The 25752-nt window shown below is 42.1% G+C and overlaps 1 protein-coding gene across 3 annotated transcripts; it reads left to right on the top strand.

The window, feature by feature from the left end:
- Positions 1 to 6569: 6569 nt before the first annotated feature.
- On the top strand, positions 6570 to 25453 carry LOC148003412 (uncharacterized). Of its 3 annotated transcripts, none has more exons than XM_087568638.1 (5): positions 6570 to 6732; positions 18410 to 18569; positions 19896 to 20027; positions 20696 to 20879; positions 25020 to 25453. In XM_087568638.1, the coding sequence occupies exons 3-5, from the start codon at positions 19936 to 19938 to the stop codon at positions 25023 to 25025; spliced, it is 282 nt and encodes a 93-aa protein (XP_087424764.1). In that variant the 5' UTR covers positions 6570 to 6732; positions 18410 to 18569; positions 19896 to 19935; the 3' UTR covers positions 25026 to 25453. The 3 variants fall into 3 exon arrangements, with proteins under 3 accessions (XP_087424764.1, XP_087424763.1, XP_087424765.1); XM_087568637.1 differs by lacking the exon at positions 6570 to 6732 and adding an exon at positions 14066 to 14333; XM_087568639.1 differs by lacking the exon at positions 6570 to 6732 and adding an exon at positions 17487 to 17699.
- Positions 25454 to 25752: the final 299 nt, after the last annotated feature.

Raw genomic sequence — 25752 nt, 5'->3', positions numbered from 1 at the left:
TAAAAAGCCTTGCATCTGAATTGTGAAATTCAATCTGTGTTATATTTAAAATACCACAATAATTGAGTGGCCATTGCTACAGTAAATATTATTAGGGGGTTTCTCCCCCACCGTAGATCATTTAGTTCCCAAATAAAAGACACAAAACTTTTAGATTTAGAATAAGCCTTAAAGTACTAGAGCTGGGCAGACACAACCCTCTGTGCTATTTTTTCTGCTTCCCTGTCCATAACCCCGAGGTATTGCTTGCCATGCTCTGCCTGGGCCACTCCTGTTCTGACAGGCTGCCCCTCATGGTAATACACTCACGATCCACCTACCCTATGGGGTGCTGTCTCCTTCCTTCTCCTCCATGTCCTTTCCCTCTCCTTGTGGACCCTGCCTGAGCCCCCAGGCCCAGGGAAACTTTGCTCTGTCCCCTCTCTTCTGCCCAGCCCATGTTGTAGGGATTTTATTAACCAATCAGGGATAACTTAGGAGGCAAAAAAAAAAAGACAGAAAAAAAGAAAGAAAGAAAGAAAGAAAGAAAGAAAGAAAGAAAGAAAGAAAGAAAGAAAGAAAGAAAGAAAGAAAATCTGGTATACATGAGTATCTCCTTGTCTTGGAGCAACCAGACCTTAAGGTACAGAATTTACCATTTGAATATACAGCAGCAGCAGACACATTATAGGCCGATCTACTTTGTAGTTGGACTCAAAGCTTGGCTCTCACACCCGTTAGATGTTCAACCTGGAGAAGTTATTTTACCTTTGTGTGACTCAATTCCCTTATCTGCACAGTGAGGATGATAACGAGTGTTAATTCACAGAGTTGTCTTGGGGACTGACGAGTTAATATATCTAGTATTTAAACATTAAACACCATCTACTTTGCATAATTAATAAAAGTCTGTGGAAAGGGCAAAGTCATAAAGCCAGAAGAACATTTGATTTGGAAATGGGCCCATACAACTACCTCTAATAACAAATTGAGAATCAGGGAATGGTGGAAGACTAAGGCCAGAGAATTGGGAAATCAAGGCCAGCCTGGGCTGCATAATAAGATCGTATCTCAAAATATCAAGAAAAGTCAGGTTCATAGTAATAATAAATCAAGAAATAGCCATTGTAAAGAATGTACAAAAAGCAAAGAAGTGGAGCAGAATGGATGCTGTGTGTCAAGTCCCTCTGCTGTCCATCTCTGGGACCAAGTATGCATCAGATCAGTGACAGGAATGGGGTGCTGAGAGCCTGGAGCAAAGGGATGCTGGCTGCATGGCCACATTTGAACAGTGCTAAAGCAGGACTAAATGCTAAGAAAAAAAGCCATATGCAAAACATGTAAATTTTAATGTCCTCCAGAAAGGCAAAACCACAATAATTTTACTGTTTGTCAAGCTGCTTGTGTCACCAAACTTCTAATATTGGTAAGGATGTGAAAAACTCTTGTGATGCAAACCAGTTGCCAATAAGAAGAGCAACCAGTGTCCTGACCAAGGTGACCTGGATGCTGTCAAATAGGCCGAGGCAGCCTGGACAGCCATCAGAGTATGTTTAACACACAGATACCTGTCATTTCAAAAGGGGGAAAATTAAGCCACACTTTTCCCCCCACTTTTTGCAAAACCAAGAATACTCCAGCATTGAGGCTTACAAATAAAAATATGCCAAGAAACTTCATAGAATATGCATTTCTCTTGTGTGTGCTCCTGAGTGTGTGTGTTTTGTTTGTGTTTTGTGTGTGTTTTGTGTGTGTGTATGTGTGAGTGTGTGTATGTGTGAGTGTGTGTGTGAGTGTGTGTTTTGTGTGCATGTGTGTATGACTGTGTGTATGTGTGTGAATGTGTGTGTGTGTTTTGTGTGCATGTGTGTGTGTCTGTGTGTATGTGTGTGAGTGTGTGTGTGAGTGTGTGTGTTTTGTGTGCATGTTTGTGTGTGTGTGTGTGTGTGTGTGTGTGTGTGCACAAATGCTTCAATTATCTGCTATAGTGAATACTATCCCCAACTCAATTATGAAGGTTAGTATTAAGCTGTGAGTAGTATGTGGAGAGTGGTCACAAAGAATAATTAGGAGTGCTCTTCTGTTAAGTTGTCTGAGACTTCCAAATGCTGCATGCTGTGAGTGGGCCTCACATCTCAGCACACTAATTCTATTAAGTACAATTCCCGTGTGTTTTTCTTAAACAATTTTCTATGAAAACCTTTAATAATTTTTTCTCCCATTCATTTTTTGTGGAGGGGACAAGGGTCTTTGTTTTTTTTTTCTTCCTTTTTTCTTTTTTTTTTTCTTGCTTATTTTAGGTCCACAGGATTTTCTGTAGCTTTTGAGGAAGTCCTAGACTTAGGACACTGGGTTTGTATAGTTTAGGGAATTAACCAGTTCACTGAGCACATTTTTTCTTTGTTTGGTTTCTGTTTTTCTTTTGAGATCTCACTGTGGGAGCAGAGGAAGTCCTGAGGAACTGCAGCCCTAAGAGGATGTGTGTTGTAAAAATGATATGACCATGCCATGGACCCAAAGCTATTTATCCATGGGGAAAAGGCAAAGACCCCCATACCCCTTGAGGCTCAGAGACATGACAAAGCCTTCTCAGGATGGTGTTGATAGTGTGTGAAGGTAAAGTCTACTCTACCTTTCCCCCTGGTCCCATCTGGATATTTACAGCCTGAAGACTGCCAGCTGCAGAGACTGCTCCTACTGAGATTAGCTAAATCTGCCCCTTGTCAGTTACATATGCATAGTCCTCCCCTCCTTGTTTATCTGCATGTAATGCCCACCTCCTTGCTGCCTGGAGCAACAGCCCTGCTTCCTGGCCAGCTCTATATAATAAACATGCTGAGCTTCTGGGATGCTGCATTTTCTCCAGCTCATGGACCCAGCCTTCCCCATGTAAGTGTGCCCAATGTCATTCTTCATTTCCTCCTCACCCCTGGTCAGGCCCAAGTCCCTGGAGCCAGTCAAAGGACTTGGCAATCTCAGTCTGCTCCACTTTGAAGGAAGTGCTTTCTAAATTGAAATCTAAAGCACACAGTGGGTTCAGCTCCCTCTCAAGTGTCTTTGGTGAGGGTTGGGGTGGGTGTGAGACCAGTTGCATTATGACTATTTCAGAAGAGCAAGGATTCACAGTTTGTTTTTGGTGAAGGTGAGCTCCCCAAGAGGCTATCAATGCCAACGTTTTCCCAAGTCACCTTCTAGGAGGTCAACTGACTCCTAGGTGAGTCTTTGGTTACACTGCTTCAGTTTTCTGTGGCTACACTGTCCAAATGGCACCCACTGGTCACACATGGCTATTTGAGATGAACTAAACTTAGAACTAAAATCTGCCTCTTTAGTCACAGCAGGCAAACCAGGAGGCAAACAGCCAGCCAGAATCCATAGCCAGAAACACAGCAGATATAGAATAATAGATTTCTATCATCTAGAATATCTAATAATATAGAATATAGATTTCTATCATCTAGAAATTTCTCCTGGACAGAAGTGGTCTAGGTTCTTGGTGTCTGGTTTTTCCTTCAGGGAGAATTACTTGCCATACTAATATCCAACGGTTTATTTTTAAAGCAACTTTAACAAAATACGACTTACTCATCCCCAAATTAATCCAGTTTAAGTCTACAGTGCAATGGTTCCCCATAAATCTACCTGAGTTCCCCATAAATCTACCGGAGTTCGTTGCTAGACCACGGAACAAAAGAACGAGAGTGTATGCAGTTATGTAAAATGGTATGCAACAGTATTGTCCACTGCATAATTATACTGCACTACTTTTGAATTCTTCAAAATTCAGGCCTTTTATTGATAGTTGTACAAAAATACATTATCCTAGAGTTGAGAAAATATACAGTATTTCATCTGGGCTTTTTTTTTTCATTGAGACTTTAATATTTTTGCATCTTTTGCTAGTATCGTTAGATTCTTTATAAGAGTTTTATTTTTTGGAGTTTTTTTTTTTTGTTTTTTGTTTTTTTTGTTTTTTGCCAATCTGGTCAGTATTTGATGCCATTTAAATGTTCTGAGGATTTTGATGAAAATAATACTACAATGATAAAGTGATACTCATTTTCTTGAGCCATTTACATATGTATATACACACATATGGGAAGTTATGTATACATATTTCTATGCTATACTGTGTAGAATACAATTCTATTATACGTCAACATATACAGTTTGCTCAATATGATTTCTGTGAATGTTATCAGTCATGGGGAAATATTAAGAGCCTGAATAAACATGGACAATATTTGCAGAATGCACATAAAATTGAAGATGGTATGTAAGCAAAAATGTGAAGTATATCACTTACACTTTCATATCGAATGCACTTTAAAATTTTTAATAGATTAAAAAATTTAAATCATCTTTACCCAGTTTCTTGTTTTTTTTCGAAATGTGTCTCCTGGATGATTTGAATTATATATGCTGCTTAAGATCCTTTTAACAACAGTGACCTAATGCCTTAAATGTGTTTCTGATATTTCCATTCACTTGATCACTGTTCAATAATTTTACCATGTTGATAACTGTACTTTCTTTTTTATCACTTTAAGAATGTAACTTTCATGTGTGAATATACACTTTTGATCCTAACACTTTGAAGGCATAAGCAGGTGGATCTGTTTTTTGAGGTCGACCTGGTCTATATAGGAAAACCCTATCTTAAAAAAAATCAATCAATAAATAAGCAAATAAATAAAAAGAATTTAAAACATTTCTAATTAATATGAACACAACCACATCTTTAATAACAATTGATTTTTATTGCTGATAATTCATATAATCAATTTACAAAATGTTACATAGTGTCATATGGGAACTCAATTTCATCGTAAAATAAACCTGCTTTTCTCTTTTCATTGGTTGCTCTTAGTTTCCATTTTCATACACATATATAATTTATTCTGATTATTCTCTCCCCCACATCGTCCATTCCCTCCAGGTGACTTAAACATATACAGTCTTCTAAATTTAGGTTTCCGATGTCTGATTTCTCTTTTATTTATTATACATTCCTTTACTTTTCATCTATAGTTTATGATATCTTAATAAGAAACCCATTCTGTCATTAGCACTCTCTGTGCTTGATAGGAGACATTCACATTCTTCAGTAGCTTGTCATCAGTGCAGGAAATGACATCAAGCTCTCTCTCTCTCTCTCTCTCTGTCTCTGTCTCTGTCTCCCTCTCTGTCTCTCTGTCTCTTCTGTCTCTCTGTCTCTCTCTCCATCCCCTCCTCAAGTGTTCTGTTTTCTAGTACAAGGACTCACACTTTAGTCTAGCCTTGAACTCAAGGCAATCCACCTACCTCAGCATTGTGAGTGTTGGGATTGCAGGTATAAACCATCTTGCCCAGTGAATTTTGTGACTCTCGTACATCCCTTTACTATTTCTGAGTTATTTTTAATATTGCTGTGACCCTTTTCTAGCTTCTAGATGTAGATACATTAACTGATTAGAAGGCTTTATTTTTAAAGATTTATTTATTTCTGTACATGAACACTCTGCGAGTGTGCCTGCATGTCTGAAGAGAGCTTCAGACAGAAGAGGGCATTGGATCCCACTACAGATAGTTGTGGGTCACCATGTGGTTGCTGGGAATTGAACTTGTGAGCAATGGAGAAGCAGCGCTCTTAACCACCAAGCCATCTCTCCAACCTGATAAAAAAGATTTTAAATTTCATTCTTTTCGTGATTGTTTGCAATCTTTCTTCTTGAGAACACTGTAATGGAATGTCCAAATGGTGATTAGTGGCGGTTGGTAGAAGGAGCCATATGTGTGATGCTGCCATATGTGTGAGGGGCTGGCAACAAGGTGCAGACCCAAGACCATGGCCCTGAGCACTGAGGCTCACCTGCTGGATGTGGGCTCTCAGCCCCATCAAGATGCCTTCAGGTGAGGACAGCAGGTGGTGGCTTGTGCCCTGCTGAACCGGCCTAGGAGAGTGGCAACCACAATTGCCATGTCCAAGCCTCCAGCCTGGGGCACCAGGAAGCTCCGGCTGTGATGGCCTCAGGTTGGTCACAGTGGGCCTGGAGGCCCGAAGAAGCCGCCCCGGCCTCAGCGGGCCCTGAGAGGGGACTGACGGGCCTGAGCGGAGCCCGGAGCTCCACACCACGCGCCTCCCCTTGTCCTGCCTCCGGGTGTTGTCTGCGCCACGGAGTGGGCACACGTGTCCTTCCCACCCCGCAGCTCGACCGCGCCCGAGCCGGGCCTCAGGGCACGCGGAGCTGGTGGGTGAGCGCCGGGCCTGAGGGGGCGGGGCGCTCGCGTTATATTTGGCGCCGGCAGCAGCGCGTGTGCCTGGGTGAGTTTTCCTTCCGCGGGTGCTGGCAGCCTGGGCGCCGAAGCCCAAGCTGACTCCTCTCTCTCCCTGTCCGACCCCGGCAGGGCCCAGAGGTGATTCTGCCTGCACGATGTCCTCCTTCCTGGAGGCGAGCTCTTCGCAGGCGCCACGTCGCGAACAAAAAGAGAAAAGAAAAAAATGAAAAGAAAAATCAGAAGAAGCTGACAGAGAAGGGGGCGGTAACGGCGTTGGGGGTCACCTCGGCCACGGGAGGGCGCGCAAAGACAGTGGCGGGGTTTCCAACGGCGACTCCACCCTTGCAGTGTCCAGGGAAGAAGCCAAGGCTAGTCCTGCCAGGGAACCTGGAGGCCTGGCGCCCGCGCGGACCCCTAGCCCGACCTCCGGTCTGCTCCCCAGGGACAGCAAGCCTCAAGCAGGGCGGTCTGCACCTTAAGAGCAGCATCATCAAGGTACCTAGGAGACCCGCGTCCCTCCTTAGGCTCCTTCTGGGCCGCCCCCACCCCAGCCCTGGGAAAGCAGTGGCAGAAGGAGGCAATGCAAAGTGAGCCCATTGGGTAGGGGAAGGGAGGGTTCAGGGATGTATGGAGAGCTGAAGCAGGGATTGGAAAGCCTATGGCATTGGGAAAGAATGGAGAGGTGATCGGAGTGTGCATGAGAGCTGTGCTCTGACATCCCCAGAGCAACTTGGGGCTGTCACCTCTCTCTAGATTGACTTAGAATTAAATGACCTGTACCTGCCAGGGCAGGACAGGCTTTTCAGAGGCAGCTTAGCCTGGTGGCACACTCCCTGTAATGTTTTCATTCTATGTTAAAGGATGGGGATCGTGGGAATATATTTTCTTAAAACCTCAGGCAATTTATGCAGATTACAGTTCTGCATAATTTAATTCTTTCCTGCCTGCTATGAGCAGGCCTCCAGATCAGCAAGTTCCTTTGGAATGGTTTTCTTGTTTTTGTTTATTTTCCATGGTGCTGATTAGAAAGCCATGAATTGTTTTGTGAATTTTAAATTTCAAGAGGTGACACCCAGAGTTTATGGTGGTTTCCTTCAAACACTGCAGTGTAGTTGCAGCATAAAAACATACTTCTTGTGACAAGAAGTGGAAGAAGAAAGTTGATGAGCTAAGAAAAGAGGAGCCTTGAGCCAGATCAACCATTTGGCTTCCTCAAATTTGGAGCAAGCATGGAATGTGGCTTTTTCAGAATCGAGGGGGTTTTTAGGATTGGGCAATGAATGCTGTCTGGTGCTAACCCGTCCCTTTTGTGGCTGACAACCCTTAGGAGAAGGTCAGAATGTGCCAACAGCACAGATTGGGCACTGGTGGTGTTTGAACTCAGAAGTGCTCAGGAACTGTGAAAGTTTCTCTGTTATCACCCTGGAGCCATCTAGTGAAATAGACCACTGTGATGCTGTGTAAGAGGCCATTGTGAGGGCTGGAGAGATGGCTCAATGGGTAAGAGCACCAAGTGTTCTTCCAGAGGTCCTGAGTTCAAATGCCCGCGACCACATGATGGCTCACAACCATCTGTAAGGAGTACTGATGCCCTCTTCTGTTGTGTCTGAAGACAGCTGCATGGTCTCACATATAAATCAATAAATCTTACAAAAGATTGTCATCTACTGTAGTTTCTGTGTGGACAGGGCACAGTTGAAGGGCTTAAAAATCAAGTACATTGCCTGTCTTTAGAGATCAAGTGTATCACCTAACTTTCAAACCAAGAAATGTAGTGTCTTTTTTGCTGCTTCTGTACTTTTTAGTGATGTAACTTTTCTCCTATTACGTCATTTGTTTCCATGATAGTTGTTTTCAAGTATATATGATTATCGCTCCTATTTGCAGAGCTATTCAATATTTTCATTGGATAAATATTTGTGGTGAATTTACATTGTGATATCAGTAAAATGCTATGTGAAAATTTTAGAGAATATACGGTTTTGGGTAATTTTAATAACCTTTCCCCTCAAGTGGTGGCCTGTTTTCACATTGAAAAGACTGGAATTCATTACCATCCATAGCAGGATTGATAGGGAAGCGAAATGGACAGTGACAGTGTTGTTCTCTTTGACAGTTGTGGGAGCCAAGAAAGAAGTGTGACTTGCTTTTTGTGACTTACAAAATCAAGACTGAGTATCATTACTGTAGAAGCCCATGGAAAAAATGATGAATTTTTCAGAAATCACCAGTTAAAGAAATGGTGGTTTTCTTATATTGAATTCTGAGTTTCAAAGTTATGTTTCATTTTTCTTTATTACTTAATAAGGCTTTTTATTAAGCTTTTTATTCACCATTACACCCTTAGATGCACAGTGCTAGGACCGTATTAGGTGCTCAATAAATCACTGACCATTGGGGAGGAGGAATGATAAGAAAGTATGTATTTTCTGTAAGTTCTGTTAGTTTTGGGAACAGGTGGTTTTAGGTTGACCAGTTATAGCTTGGTATCTTGACCCACATAAGACAACTTGACAGAACCCCCTTTCTGGCCATTATGTTCAACATATTTTACTCTTAATCATTCTTGAAAATCATGGAATTAGTGTGGAAAATTGATTTTACCTGCAGTATAGCAAAAAAGGCCAGTCTAGATAGGTAAGCAGATATGTTTCTCCATGAGCTGATGTCTTAAAACATCTAGATTTAGGAATTTAGTTTTGTGTTTTCTAAACATACATCGTACAGCATACAGATAACATCGTAATAGAATAAAGGAATCTTTTGATTTAGCACCAAATTCCCTAAAGCAATGACTACTGCACAGCTCTCTTGGACATATAAATAGCCTAAATTATATTTCACTCTTTTAAAGAAATAATGAAAGCACTTAAGGTTAAGCAAAGCCCATGGGAAAAGTTTGCTGCGGTGTTTCTCTTTGGTTTCTTGTGCTCTTTCTAGAGAATGACTTTAAGAAGTCAGGGCGGTCAGGTGGTCAGCGTAGTCACGCAGTCATGAGCAGATGGTTAAGCAATGTGCTAGGGCTCCATCGGCCAGTGAGCCCAGCTGAAGAGGAGAGTCTAGCCAGTGAGCCTGACTGAGGAGCAGAGGCTAGCCAGTGAGCCTGACTGAAGAGCAGAGGCTAGCCAGTGAGCCAGTCTGAAGAGCAGAGGCTAGCCAGTGAGCCTGACTGAAGAGCAGAGGCTAGCCAGTGAGCCTGAATGAAGAGCAGAGGCTAGCCAGTGAGCCTGACTGAAGAGCAGAGGCTAACCAGTGAGCCTGACTGAAGAGCAGAGGCTAGCCAGTGAGCCAGGCTGAAGAGCAGAGGCTAGCCAGTGAGCCTGACTGAAGAGCAGAGGCTAGCCAGTGAGCCTGAATGAAGAGCGGAGGCTAGCCAGTGAGTCTGACTGAAGAGCACAGGCTAGCCAGTGAGCCTGACTGAAGAGCAGAGGCTAGCCAGTGAACCTGACTGAAGAGCACAGGCTAGCCAGTGAGCCTGACTGAAGGCTGAAGAGCAGTGATTTTAACCTTTATTTCTAAGTTCTTCAGTTTTCCTAAAAGACAAAAGTTTCCCTCCATAAAGTTTGACTAAAGAGGTTCTCCTTGCTCTCTTCTTCTTATCTCCTTTCCTCTTGCTCTTATGACACAATAATTTCCTTACTCTCAAGGCCTTCCTCTCAATGCTGTGCCTTTACTTCTAAGTTCTTCTTGAGTTCTGTTCTCTTCAGTTCAGTTCTGTCTAAAAAGCTTCTCTCTCTTTGTACTCAGTATTTGTATATCTTTCTGAACACAGCATCACATGGTGAAATGTTCACCACAAGTTTGCACAGGAATTCAAATCATAAGTTGGATAATCAGTTTACGACAGAGAATGTTTACATGCATATCCATGAAGAGTAATCCTCAGGATAAACAGTCACCATCTGTCACCAGCTCTGCACATTCATGGAGAGTTAAAAGCTGTAATTTTTATGAGAAAAAAATAAGTGAAATTACCTATAGGCAAATCCAGTCAGTTATTTATGTTCAGTCCATGCACCTATAGTAAATGATTTGTTCTCCTTTTATGAACTTTGGTTAATTGGTTTATACCCTCTTAGGATGGGCTCTAATTTGTAGATGCCTCCTTGGTATTGGAGAAGCAATTCACTCATGACACTTTAAGAATAGAAGAGATCTCAATGCAATTTTGATCACCAGAGAAAACATAATAGCAGTCCTATTATAAAAGCTTAAAATTACTAATCTAATTTAGGAATTCTTATAGAACCATCATTAGGAATTAAGAAATCAACTATTTGTCTATACATCATCACGCCAAGACAATACATCTTTGTTGCTCTGTGGTGATCTGCTCAAAAGAGTGGGGTAAAGAGCATGACAAATACAGAGGCAGATGCTTGCAGTCAACCATTTAGCTGAAAACAGGGTCCCAAATGGAGAGTTAAGAGAAAGGATTGAGGGAGCTGAAGGGGTTTACAGCCACATAAGAACAACAGTAAGAAACACCCAGAGCTCCCAGGGCCTAAACCACCATCCAAAGAGTACACATGGACAGACCCATGGCTACAGCTGCATATGTAGAAGAGAATGGCCTTCTTGGGCACAAATGGGAGGAGAAGCCCTTGGTCTTGTCAAGGCTTTATGCCCCAGTATAGAGGAAACCAGAACAGGGAGGCAGGTCGGCCTGGGAGTTTGGGTGGGTGGCAACACCCTCACAGTAGAAGGGGGAGGCGTGTTATAAGGGGTTTAGTGGATGGGAAATCAGGAAAAGGGATAACATTTGAAATGTAACAAAAGCCCTCTCTGGGGATGGACAGCGGCTAAGGATGCTCTGAGCACCTCCTTCCCTGCTGCCTCCCTTTGATCACGACTGTGGTGTATGGTGTCAGCCTGGGACTCCCCATGGGATGCTGCTGGCACTGGTCCTGGTGTTCAGGGCCAAGAGCATGATGAGCAAGGAGCACATGGTTTGTCCCGATTCAGAGCTGGGTGAGTGGCCACCAGAGGATTAGGACAGCTTCCTGTACAATCATGAGGACTTCCTGGGCAAGGAGGACTCCAAGACCTTTGATAGTAAGCCTGGACGAGAGCAGGAGAGGCTGGGGAAAATTGTTGATCCAATTGACAGTGATGGAGGTGGCCTTGTTACTACTGAAGACCTGAAAGTTTGGATCAAACAGGTACAGAAAAGATACATCAACCATAATGTGGCTAAACTCTGGAAGGATTGGGATACATATACGAAAAGATCTCCTGGGAAGAATACAATCAGGCCAACTATGGCTACTACCTGGGAAACCTTGCTGAATTCCAAGATAGCTCTGATCATCACAACTTTAAAAAGTTGCCTCCATGAGATGAGAGGAGGTTTAAGGCCTTGACGGTGACCTGACAGCTACTCAGGACGGGTTCATTGCTTTTCTACACTAAGAGGATTTAGAACATATGAAGGAGATTGTAGTTCTGGAAACCCTGGAGGATATCGACAAGAACGGGGATGGTTTTGTGGACCAGGATGAGTACATTGTGAACATCTTTTTCTCACGAGGACAATTGCCCTGAGACAGACTTGGTTTTGTCTGGGGAGCAGTTCAATGATTTCCCAGATCTGAACAAGGATGGGAAGCTGGACTAGGATGAGATTCGCCACTGGATCCTCCCTCAGGACTATGACCATGCACAGGGTGAGTTCTGGCATCTGGTGTATGAGTCAGATAAAAAAAGATTCTTACCAAGGAGTAGATTTTAGACAACTGGACCATGTTTGTGGGAAGCCATGCCACCAATTACAGGGAAGATCTTACCAAAAATCATGATGATATTTGAAAGACACTCATCCTCATATGGCCAACGGTCACAGGCTTTCTACAAATGTTCTGCGTGATTGCTATATTTGTCAAGTATATAGCAGTTGTGTCCCTAAACAATGAGAAACCTTTCTAAAGCTCAAAAAAATCATACTTTGCACCACAAACAATAATAGTAGGAGATTTAAACACCCTACTTTCATTAATGGACAGATCAGGGAAACAGAAATTAAACAGAGACATAGAAAGACTAACAGAAGTTATGAACCAAATGTATTTAACATATATTTATAGAACACTCCACCCTAAAACCAAAGGATATACCTTCTTCTCAGCATCCCACAGTATCTTTTCCAAAATTGACCATATAATCGGTCACAAAACAGGCCTCAACAGATACAGGAAGATAGAAATAATCCCATGTATCCTATCAAAAAACCACGGACTAAGGCTACTGATCAATAACAACAAATAGGACAGAAAGCCCACATATACATGGAAGTTGAAGTCAATGACAACTTGGTTGGTCATTGGAGACATAAGAAAAAAATTAAAGATTTCTTAGAAGTAAATGAAAATGAAGATACAACATACTGAAACTTATGGGACACAATAAAAGCAGCGCTAAGAGGAAAAATCATAGCTCTGAGTGCCTGCAAAAAGAAACAAGAGAGAGCATATTTCAGCAGCTTCACAGCACACCTAAAAGCTCTAGAAAAAATTAAATAAACCCTAGAGAAGTAGAAAGCAGGAAATAATCAAACTCAGGGCTGAAATCAAACAAGAAGAAACATAACCGAGTATCAAAAGAATCAGCAAACCCAGGAGCTGGTTCTTTGAGAAAATCAACAAGATAAATAAACGCTTAGCCATACTAACCAGAGGGCACAGAGAGTGTATCCAAATTAATAAAATCAGAAATAAAAGGGAGACATAACAGCAAAATCTGAAGAAATTAAAAAGATCATCAAATCCTACTACAAAAACGTATATTCAACAAAACTGGAAAATGTAGAGGAAATGGACAATTTTCTATACAGATACCAGGTACCACAGTTAAATCAGGAATAAATATACCTTCGAAACAAACCCGTAACTCATAAAGACATAGAAACTGCTATTAAACATCTCCCATCACACCAGTCAGGATGGCTAAGATCAAAAACTCAGGTGACAACAGATGCTGGTGAGGATGTGGAGAAAGGGGAACACTCCTCCATTGTTGCTGGGATGGCAAACTGGTACAAGCACTCTGGAAATCAGTCGGAAGGTTCCTCAGAAAATTGGACATTGCACTACCTGAGCACACAGCTATACCTGTCCTGGGCATATACCCAAAAGATACTCCAACATAAAACAAACACATATGATCCACTGAGTTTATAGCAGCCTTATTCATAATAGCCAGAACCTGAAGTGAACCCAGATGCCCTTCAACAGAGGAATGGATTCGAAAAATGTGGTACATCTACACAATGGAGTACCACTCAGCTATCAAAAACAATGACTACGTTCAATTCATAGGCAATTGGAAAAAACTAGAAAATATCATCCACAGTGAGGTAATCCAATCACAGAAAAACACACTTGGTATGCTCTTGGTAGCGATGGCCTTGAAGCCCTCCATTATTGATGTTATTATTATGGTTACCATTAAGTATGACTGGGTTCATGGAAAATCCCCAGCCAGCTGCAGAAGACTAATACAAATGTGGTGGTCAAGATGAATAATCATATGATAACGTGTGACGTTAAGATACCCAATGTCATGACCTGTAACCTTCCTGAAAAACCAACATCCTGCTGACTAATAGATATGACAAACCTGTGAACTTTCTGACAACCTGTCAACATCAGCCGATTCCCTGACCACATGAATATTGTGTCCTTGGCGTGGGTAATTGTTTTTTACTTCTCTCCTCTCTCTGTTACCCTTTTTATGGTACAAATTCAGCCTTGGGAAAAATAAAATTGTCGCCTTGATCAGACTCTTGTCTTGGAGTCCTTCGTCACGTCTCTTGTCCCCCATTCTCTTCCAGATTCTCAGCACCCCTCATTGACAGTATGTACTCATTGATAAGTGGATATTGACCAAAACCTCAAATTACCCAAGATGCAATCTACAGATCTCAGGAAACTCAAGAAAAGGATGACCAAAGTGCAGATGTTCCCACACCTTCTTAAAATGGGGAACAAACGTATCCATAGGAGGGGATATGGAGGCCAAATCTAAAGCAGAGCCTGAAGGAACAGCCATTCAGAGCCTGCCCCACATGTGGCCCATGTATATACAGCCACCAAAACTAGGTAAGATTGATGAAGCTAAAAAGTGCTTACTGAAAGGGACTGGATATACATCTCCACTGAGAGACACATGCAGAGCATTTCAAATAAAGAGGTCAGTGCTGGCAGTAAACTAGTGAACTGAGAGCAGGACGCCATTTATGGGAATTAGAGGAAGGATTCAAAGAGCTGAAGGGCTTGCAACCCCATAAGAACAGCAATGCCAACCAAATAAACCACTAGCAAAAGACTATACGTGGACTGACCCAGGGGTCCAACTGCATATGTAGGAGAGAATAGCCTTGTTGGGGCACCTGTGGAAGGGGAAGCCCTTGTTCTTAACAAGGTTGGACCCTGAGTGCAGGGAAATATCCGGGAAGGGGTTTCTAAGTGGCATGGATTGGGGGACCATATATATGGGAGAGGGCACGGCAGGGGGGTTTATGGACCAAAAGCTGGGAAAGGGAATAACGTTTGAATAAAACATATATATCTATTAAAAAAACTAAAATTTAAAAAAATGATACTAATGCCAAAAATAATCAAAAAATGTGAATAAGAAAGAAATTTTAGGATTTGGAAAAAGATGAATGCCAGGTATTTGAAAAACTGTATGATCATGGTAAACACTTTAATATACTTGAGAAATTTTTTTACATGTTAATGAACTGCATCTTTTTAAATAGTGAATGGAAATCCAGTCCCTTCCTGGCTGTGAGTCTAGGTATCCAGATGTAGTGGAATTCATTATTTGTTGGTCCTGAATCTTTGAGTCTGCTTCTAACTCAGCTTATGCCAAGGAAACTAGGCCAAGGTGATATCTAAGCCATTGACCAAACTATCTGGACTAACAATCACAGGTGAAATTCCACCTTGTAAATGGGAGGAGAGGAATAAAAGATACCTTTAAAGATTTAAAAAAAATGAAATGTACCCCAAAAAATCCAATAAAAAAGTTTAAAATAAAAATAACTTAGGAAATACAAAATACTGGGTTACCATTCCACAATCATGATGTGTTTCTTCTGTGATAGCTTACAGGTTAATTTACTTTTCTATGACTGTTTTCTTATTTGAAAGTAAGTAATGGCATCATCTGTGGAGTGATGGTGAGAACAAAAGCTTTGCCTAACTTGAATAATCGATCCCTCCAGAGCATGTGCTTAACATTCTAAGCACAGGGAAATTTCCTGAGGGGATTAAAGAACAAAATCCAAACATAAAACAGGAACAACAATGATTTAAAAACATTCTGCATTCTGGGTATGAAGGCATGTTACAACTTTAATCAGCTTTGTAGGTATTTCTAATAAACACACAAAGAAACAAAAATCCTATCACAGTCCTAGCAGTTGCATCCAACAAAGAGAGAGCTGTGAGGTAGTGTGTGCTGCTTCTTTCCCCAGATACCCCTGGGCCTCAGGCCTGCACCCAGTGAGCTGGACCAAGAGCAGCCAGGTTGAAATTCCTGCTGCCATGGCAGGATTCTGCAGGAACATTTCCCTTTGACAACAAGGAACCTGTGTGGAGGAGACCTCTTGGTGAGTCCTCAAGGACTCTACATGTCCTATTCTGCAGGGAGAAGCCCTGCCAGGTCTTTGGCAAGGCCAGCCAGTTGTCTGGGGAAGTCTCTGGTCCTGTGGCAGAGGGCGAGGAATGGCAGAAAGAAGGGCAGCTCCACTGAGAGCAAAGGATAACCCTTCTAGGCCTATGACCTCCTAATTAATTTATCTTTTCACCTGATGCCTATTCACATTTTCTTACTATCATACAACTGTGATCTTGATGAGCAGCTGGGCTCTTGTTTTCTTAATCAGTTCTTTGTTGTCACAGACGTTTTTAACTTACTCCAGCCCCTGAGAATTATTCACACCTTCTGTATGCAGTAGGACCCTTGGTGGGCCTGTCATCTCAAAAATAGAAGGTTCAGTAATCCACAAGATTGGACTCCAGTCTACCTCAGGCCAGGAAAGAAGTCAGCCACCATTAGTAAAAGAGCAAGGGAAAAATTACATAGGAAAAACAAGTGGCTTAATCAGAAGAAAAGATCCTCAACTTCTAAGGCCCGCACATCTGCACCCCTCTCTTCTGAGCTTTGTATAGTGATGTTGTATAACTCCAGATGGTAGTAAAAGGCAGAGTTCTTCCCAGAAACGTCATACATGATTTTCACTCTTACATCTGTGAGGTTTGGTGGCATTATAGCACACATTCAGGTGGGATTATAAAACCTAGGATAAGAAGACAGAATCCACATATCACAATGCCAAATGGACACCCTCCAGAACTTATGGACCCATTAAAATTGAGCTTCAACCTGACCTCACGCCATTCCACTCCCTTCCCGTTCTCCTGATTGTTATGTTTGCTAGAAGTAAAAGATCATGGTGCAGCCCCCAATATTCTCATGCCTGGACTTGGCTATTCAGGAAGAATGATATTGTAAAAGTGATGGCTACGTAGTTACAATGTAGTAACACAAGGTCCAGGTTGACATTTGCTCACTGATGTCCAATTTAATTGTCTTGTTATATTTGAGAAAAGGAAGATATCCTACATAATATATAAAAGGGACAGAAACTTATTCTTTTATATATGCCCTGTAGTTGATCACTATGTTCCCATGGAAAAGGAGTTTTTATTGCAAAAGAAATAGGATTATAGACCATTGATTTTGTGAAATACATGGATATGTAAATGGAAACAATGTCGGCTGTCAAGGACTGCACAGTAAGCAAATATTTCCAGGTTTTATACACTCAGAGGTATAGAAGAAATATATTGGCCTCCAGAAAAAGGGAAAACCTTAGGAATGGAAATGTGTGTCACATGCATTGTCTCAAGTAGTAGATTTACTTTTAAGTAAAGTCTCCCTCCTCCTTGGTCCCTAGAGATTTGGGTGCTAAGAAAAATCTGCTCTCAAATTCAGGGTTGTAAGCAGCCCTCCCCAGCAAAAGCATTGTTGACTTCTAATGAAGCAGGAAGACATATCTAGCTTTGAAATAGAGGTTGCCAAATGGTATTCCCAGCGACACATGAGAGACTGGAGGAAAGGGTCCCCACAGAAAATCATTAGTTTGGGGAGAGCTGGTTAGTAGGTAGGCCATAGAACTTTCCAGTGACATCACCAGTAAGCACTTCACTGGGCAATCTATTGTATCTAAGAGATCCCTAGAATCTTCTGTGATGTCACCAGTGTTGTGGTGACACCAACTGCCTTTGGGATCTTTCTTCAGTTCCCTTTGGGTTCACAAGCAGGCATGTTTCGCCAGCTGCTCAGGCTATTTCGGAAGGAAAGGGGAGATCAAGGAGAGACCATACCAGGTCAGAGGGAAGCTGACCCCCTCTCTAGTGAAACAGGAAGGAGGAAATCATTCTGGGGAAGGCCTGGTGAGTCCTGGGCAGAGTTGGGGAACATCCTCAAGGAGGTAGGTTTGAGATGTGCCTTCTAAGGCTAGGCCTTACAAGCAGGAGCCTTGGGATTTCTCAAAGGCAAACCAAGAGTCAGGAGTTCCTAATCTTAAATTTGAAAGACATAAAGTGGTAAGCCTTCAGTGACTTTTCTTGAAGTTTTTTAACTGTGAATGTCAATGAATGGCAGGAGGAGGCACTGTGAGATTAACAATGTGACCATCCATGGTTGGGAGTTGAAGAACTTCATCCTCTAGATTACTGTAGGTTACATAAGTCTCTATGGTGAGAACAAGGAAGGATGCACCCCTAGTCATGAATTGAGTTCTCAGACACTTTGGACTGGAACATAGATGATTAGAGCTTGATGGAGCTAAGCATTATGAACTCCAGGATTAACTGCACCACATCTGATATGAGATAACATTATCCCAGATGTTTATGTCTCAGTCAGGTTATAACTCTCAGTGCCAGGGGTCCTATAATAGTGAGTGTGGCACGTGTATTGCATTAGAGGTTGGGAAGAGGGTCATAGCTTAAAGTCCAGCTTCAAAATAGCTTTTCTGCTATTTTGGGATTCACCCAGTCTACCATTTCATCTTCCTCAACTGCCTTTTGGTATTCGGAATGGTCTTTTCCTCCCATGGGCCATCAAATATGCAAATTAACTTGGGTTTATCTATCTACAGGTTTTGGTAGGAAGGCATCATCCCAAAGTGTCATAAGTCAGCAAGTGGAGTGTCTAAAGGAACTGGAGGAACTCAAATTTGAAATCCAGAAGTGTCAATTCGAGAGGGATGAACTTTACCAAATCCTGGACCTTTATATCTATGATGATTGGGACCACAGGTAATCATTATGTCCAGTAACCTGTTCACTGTCTTGTGCTCTCTCTCTGCTAACCCAAGATTTCCTCATAGCACGAGAGAGTTTCACCTCTCATCCTGGATTTTAAGGAGACTTGGCATGCATTAGCTTGTGAGATAAGCTAGGTGCTGTGTGTTTGGGGTTAACCTGTTTTGTAGTTGAGCCTGAGGTGGTTGGAGATGCATTGGTTCTGTCAACAGCTGGAAGGACCTGGTCACACTTACTGCAAGTGTGTGTGTGAATGAAATGCCTGCAGGTCATCACTCTTTTCCTCTGAATTTGTTCATTATACACTGATTCTATGGCACCTCCATGGATGTAGTTGGCATTCTAAATGTTTTTGGATATGGGTTGGTATGTATATATGTGGATGTATTTGTTGGTGTTTTACTCAGGATCAGGACGTCTGGGACCTTTGATGGGGTCTGAGAATTTGTGTGATGGACAGTTTGCAGGTCATGATAGTGATGAGTACGTGGAGGCCCACATTGATCTACAGAGCACTTTGCTCCTTCTGTATACCTTGGTGGCACACAGGACTCTCCTGAGGGGAGGAGGTGCTATAAATCCTCTTCCCTGTCAAACATATTTATGCCCTCTGAGAATTCATGTAACAATAGAAACCAAGGATTGAGTATTCAAAACAAGAGAAATGTCATCACAGCTTTCTCTTGGGCCCAAAGCTGTGGCACAGACTGGAGGAATCTTCTTCCTGAACTAGTCAATTCCATCATGCTCACCTGGCCAGCTCTTGAAGCTCAGGTCCCTCCAATTGGTCCCTTGGCTCTGTTGTCCTGTGCCCAGGATAATAAACTTAACCAGTACAAATACTTTGAAGGAGCAAGTATGTGGTACATACTGAGTTTAAGTAATCGAGAGAACAGTCTGATTTTACCTAATTTGTTTCACCTGCTTTGATCTTTAGTTTTTTATTTTTTTAACTATCCAGGGATTGTTCATTGTGACCTAGAAATGGTCACTGTGGTCTTGACCGTTGTTATTCCCAAACAGGCAGCTCTCAGGCTCTGCCCTCTCCTATATAGTGAGTCTTTGCAGAACCATATCTCCCCAAGATTCCAAGGAGTCCTTATATCAAAACAAATGTTTGCTTATGTACATGGAAATATTTTCTGTGGATTGAGTCTCACTCTTGGGTTTTGGTCTGGTTTTTGAGTTTGCCACTTTCTTCCCTTCCACCATTCCTTGAATTTGAACTGTTTTATTATATATTTTTTATTTACATTTCACCTAATTCTGAAATCATGAGTTCAAAATGTTATTTGTTCCTTTGGCCATGACCTAACCCAGGCTGCATGTCGAATTGCCAGTCCTTCAATCCGAACATGAGATGAGAATGATGGCTATGCAAATGATGACCAACTCAATAAGTGATGCCATGGAGAGGTACAAGGAGCTCATACAAGTGAACAGTTCCTACCGGTGAGTCGCTGACAGAGATGAGAACCCAGCACTAGGCAGGGAATGCTTCTGTCCTGTGTGACTTTGAACCAAAGTCAGGGCTCTGGTTCTGTAGTGTCTGACTCTTAAAAAGAAGCCTGCCTTGTGGCAAGGGTCTTAGATTTGTAGCTCTTGGACTCAGTTGTCCTACATGTGAAGGGTGTAGAAGACCCTCCAATTGTTTTTTCCCCATTAAAGATCCTCAAGATAGAAAAGGTTTGCACCATAATGGGAATATCAATCAACTCTGAATCTCTAGAACTCTGACAGGAGATTTAAAGATCTGTGATCCATGAGAAACACATGGAAAGACTATACAGCTATTGGATCTTCAACCACCCCTCAGAGGGGCTTTCCCCACAACGTGAAGATGTTTTCAGCATACTATGGACATATAAGCACCCATATGGACCATTTCTTCTTCCTTGATTTATATAAACCGTCTTAGTGTCAGGATTTTCAGAAGTACTTTGATTCACAAGGAATGTATCCTCTGGATTTGACCTCCTCTAATTGGTGCTAACTTGTATAGTGTGGCTCTATTCTGGTGATTTCTGGGGATGAGGGCCCTTGAAGGGATGACTGGACTTGCAGGAGTGACAGGCAAATAGAAGCTGGCTGGGATTTACCATTGTTTGTTTGTGGTTCAGCATCAGGCAATCCCAGCTCCTGCGTGAACAAGCTCAATTGGAGAACAATATACAGATTTTGCTGAATGAGAAGAGAAAACTGCTGGTGGAGCAGACTGAACTGCCAGCATCCTCTGTGGAGACAAAGAGGTTCTGTGAAGAGGCCGGAATGAACATCTGTGACCCCAGAGCCAAGCAACAGCAGGTAGGGTTAGGCCTCAGGGTCAGGTTGTTCTCATGTCTTACCATAATCATAGACAAACCAATGTAACTGTCTATTGACTGATCCATGTCCTGACCTAGGTCTCATCCAAGTGTTCATTCATGTGATGGTTTACAAGGCTTTCTGTGGAGATAGCCCCTTTTCAAGAAACTGCATGTTGGAAAGCAAATGCTCCTCCTCTTCGAGAATCTGCACTTCATTAAGGGAGATAGGTTGATCACACAGCACAGCACTACATGCCATTATGTATGGAGGGTGCTATGTGGGAACCCCTCTTTAGACTAGAACAGGGCTTTGAGGGATGAAGCAAAAGCCTGGAGCTCATTTTATTTTCAGGATCATGTGAGACTCAGGAAGTAAGTAGTTTTCAAGGAGGAGAGCCTGGTGGAAATGCCAAAGAAATGGTTCTCATTGTCATTTGTGGTGGCTTTTGTTCTTCCTCCCCTCATGTCCCTATATATGAAGACGGTGACTTCATGCTTCATAGATCTTGGGTAACTACAGAGCCTGTGTATCAGTATGTCAATCCTGTCTTACTTGAGTGCCCCTGAGAGTTCATAACTGGGCCTTACAACCTGAAGCTGGTTAGAAGAGCAAGGATGTGGAAAAGGTTTCTCAAAGGCTGAGGGTTGGCATGAGAGACTTGAGACTTCAAGAACAAAGTTATCCGTATGTACCCCAAATTCTCACCAAGAAAGGTGCATTGCTGTGCTGACCTGCATCTTAGGGAGCACGCGGGGAGGCCAGTTCATGACATGCAGTTTTGTCCAGTCATTATCTAACTTAGTCCTTTAAGCCTAGGTCTCTCAACAAACATGAAGCTTCCTGTTTTGTGCTGGCCAGCAGTCTTTGCATCATTCATCCAGTTCCTAGTGGAGCCCCCTCTCTTATTTGTCTCAACACATTCTTAAACCATTTAGCTATTTTAAAAATAAGGATTAGATTTCTTTACTTTACCTGAACAGAGTTATCCCCCGGAAAGATTCTGTATTGTCTTATTGGCTTCCCCATGATCTTGCATGGAATCCTAGAGTGCAACCCTCTGCTGACATTGCTTTGCTGACTATATCATGGGCACTGCATTCTTTCAGGATAGATTCCCTCCCAATATTGTACACAGTGCTGCATTTCAGAAAATTCACTGTATGTTATTTATTTAGCCTTTTACTGACTGACATTGAGGTTGTTTTTATATCACAGGAACTCTAATGTGATCAAATGTTCCTCGGAACTGACCATGAGTTACTGTCTTCTCTGGTGCTTCCAAAGACTTCTATGAAGGAAACAGGGTAGTTTTAGTGAGGGGCCTATGATGAGTCAGCATAGAGCTTGATGGAGTCTTTTCCTAGAAATTTCTCTCTTGGGGATTTGATGTTGTGTTGTTTAGGCTATCTGTGCAGAACATGTAACTTACTTATCGGACCAGCAAGTATCTGCATAGAAAGGTTTCCTGAAGTGGAAATGAGTACAGGTCAGGGCAGCACATATTGCTTGAGTCTAAGAGACTTGTACACAGCATTGTTCCCACTAATTCCTCACTCAACAGGAAATGTGCTGCATAAGAGCAAAGTTTTCATTTGTGCATGTGAGTGTGTATCTGGGTGTCTGTGTTTGTGTGTGTTTGTGTGTGTGTGTGTCTGTGTGGTGTGTGTGTGTGGGTATATGTGTGTGTGTGTGTGTGTTTGCAGTAGTGAACGTGTGTTTCCCTCTATTTCCAAGTTTCATGAGAAAAGTACTCTAAGCGTTCACTTTACATCCATGAAACATGAAATAGAGCTGCCCAGTCATTTGGCATCTCCATCTAGCTCTGTACAAGAAAAGGACACTTAAATTACTAATTTATTGTTTCCAAAAATTTCAGAACAGAATTATCTTGTGAAGTCTGGGGGAGGACTGGAAATATGTTCAAGTGAGTCATGTTTCACAGGAGTAACAAATGGTACAGGCGTAGAGCTTGCAGGTCCCTTTTTGTTATGGTGTAGAAGCAGGACAATAAAATCCTTTAGAAATGCAACCCCCAAAACGAGGACACAAAAACACCTGTAAAGTTAGATTTTCAAGTGATTAGGGGCAAAACTACTGATCTGCATTGAAATCCTTTGGAGCACATCAAAGGAATGGAGTACTGGGAGGTAAGGGCAAGGCTTCTCTAGAAAAATCCATGAGTTTATTCTGCTTCTCTGTTCTTTGTGAATTGTGAAAGCCCATTGGAAGGTTATGTCACTCACTGTGTCTTCTCCAAGGTTGCTTTTCACATTGCCTGCTACCATTTCTTTCGAGCTACCTTGGCACACTACAACTTCCCCTGGGAGTTTGGCTTGGATTTTATTCATTGAGAATTTGAGTTGCTTGGAATTGTATCGTCATCCAGAAAAAGCCCAATAGCTATGCTGTGGTGCAAGAACAGGGCAGTTTCAGGGACCCCTTTAGGTGCACAGATAATCCAAAGCGCTCCTCTATGTTATCTGTGTAGCATTCTGCAAGTGCTGTCAATCAACATCATTTTCTCTCAGTTAATTTCAGCCTCAATGGGTTAGGAGAAATGATGAGCTTCAAATGGGTCTGACAGTGTAAGAACAGGTAGCCCTATGAGAAGCCATGTTCAGAAAGTGGAACAGAAGTTTTAGTTAACCCAGTGATTCCACAACAAGGAGTAGGTATTGCCATTGCAACTGGGAGCATCAATGTTGTAGTGGTCCCAGAGTAACCTTGAAGGAGAATCTATCCAGACGTCCATCAGCCAAGGAGTAAAAGTGTACCATACGATGGAGCCCTTCCATAGATTCTGATTCAGTGTGAGATAATCCATGCAAGCTTTTACTTACTTATTCAAATTATCTTTGGAGCAATCACATTACGGGGAGAAAATTTGTTGATTTGGATCCTGGTTATGGAGATTTCCTATGATTCTAGCTTTGGGCATGAAGTCACTCAGGCTATGGTAAAGACAGCTCCGATTAGAAGAAGTTGCACACTTTGGGGAAAGTCTGAAAGAGTGAACAAGAACAAGAGTCTAGTCCACCACCAATATATGATCCTTTGCTGAGCAACAAGACAGCTCTACACAGCCTTTGGGACTTGCTAAGCCAGATTGTTAATGGAAAAAGAACCCTGACTCTATGACGGTTTATGGGAGGACAGCACATCACTGACTGAGCTGTCTATAGGCTCTGGCCACTATGTACATATCCCACTCAACATTTTTTTTTATGCCTCCAGCGAATCCTGGGGAATCTTTACATTAAGCATTAATGTTCAGGTAGGAACACAGGCTGGAAGAAGCCATTTGAATATCCTTCCCTATATAAATACCCTTTTTGGGTGGATGACCACCCCACCTGGATTTCAGCCTCAGGCAGTTAAAGATCTACTCAGAGTATTGTTCTGGTACAGTTCATGTGAATTTTGCCCATGAAACAATATATATGATCCTCTGGATTTCTTGCTATGTTCTACTCCTTTCTTCCTGTGATCTCTCCGGAAAGATCTGAGGACATTTTCTCTTCTGTCCTCTCACAAATTGCCTTACACTAGCCATAGACTTACTGGGGTGCTGTTCTGTTTCTACATCACAATCACCTTTAATGTCCATGTGTACGCTGGGAAGATTTGCATGGAGCACATTCTCAGTGATTACAGGATCTATGCAATTCCCATGGATTTGATGTGAGATGGCTTCCCTGTGTATTTGCAGACTCTGTGGTTACAAATAGAAACTAGACGGGTTCCTTCAGTGCTAACATAATCAGAAATTTCACCTCAATTCTGGGCATGTTCTCCAGAAGGAATCCACATGGTATTCTAGGTTGCTCATACCTCTCTTGAACTCAGATTCAGACATAGCTACAATGTTATTATTCAATGTCATATACCTGGACCAGTGGGAAAAAAATGCTCATTTTTCTCTTAATCCCAGTACAGTGCATAGTCCACAGTTCAAATTCTAACAGTTTGAAAGGTGAGATATAAATCCAAGCGCAGGTACTCTAGGACACTTGGGGATGCAGGGACTGACCTCAGCTGACAGGTCATGCTGGATTGTCCAACTGAATAGAGCTGATATATGAGGGAGAGCCGAATTGACAACCACTCACTAAACCTTTTTTTCCCTTGCTCTGCTAGGTCTGAAATTCTCCAGCAGAAACTCGAACATGACACAGTCCAGGACAAGATCTCCCTTGGAGAGAAGAGCTACAGGAGGAGAACTAAGTGTGCACAGCAAATACACCACTATTGCATCTCACCTGTAATGTCCATAGCAACTGTGGACTGCATTTTCCTCCTGTAGTTTGATTTCTTTGGATTGAATACACTGTATTTTCACCATGCCTCTCTCCAGCAAGTGTACACTTTTTGAGGGACTCAGAGAAGTGCTGATGCACATCAATCAAGAGCTGCTGGTCATCCAGAAAGACTGTGCACATGTAAATTTGTACTTGTCCTTGTGGGTCATCCAGAAGAGTTTCATGGAGATCAGTTCACAATATTGGACAGAATTGGGACAAAGTCTGTAATATAATTTCTACTCAGTGTTGGATGGCTTTTTCCTTAATACCCCCACTCCAACAAAACAGACCTACATCCACTCCTCTTGAAAAGATTATTACCATCACTAACTGCTTGTCTACTATGTCTCCAAGGCAAGCCACAGGCTATAAGTCTATTCTGCAAAAGGAGCAGCAAAAAATGCTTAGTGCAATTCCTCTATTTAAAGTTTGGTTAATTTTTAATTGTTTTGGTTATTTGGTTTTCCTTCTATTCATTTGAAGATTTGTTATTTATCTGTTGTTGTTGTTTTCTTCATTTGCTTTTCTATTTTGATAAGGATATAGACTGTATATATTGACTACCTGCA

The sequence above is a fragment of the Rattus norvegicus genome, chromosome 9 (genome assembly GCF_021556685.1).
Source record: "Rattus norvegicus strain SHRSP/BbbUtx chromosome 9, alternate assembly SHRSP_T2T, whole genome shotgun sequence".
Lineage (NCBI taxonomy): Eukaryota > Metazoa > Chordata > Mammalia > Rodentia > Muridae > Rattus > Rattus norvegicus.
This window is presented reverse-complemented; position numbering and strand designations above follow the sequence as displayed.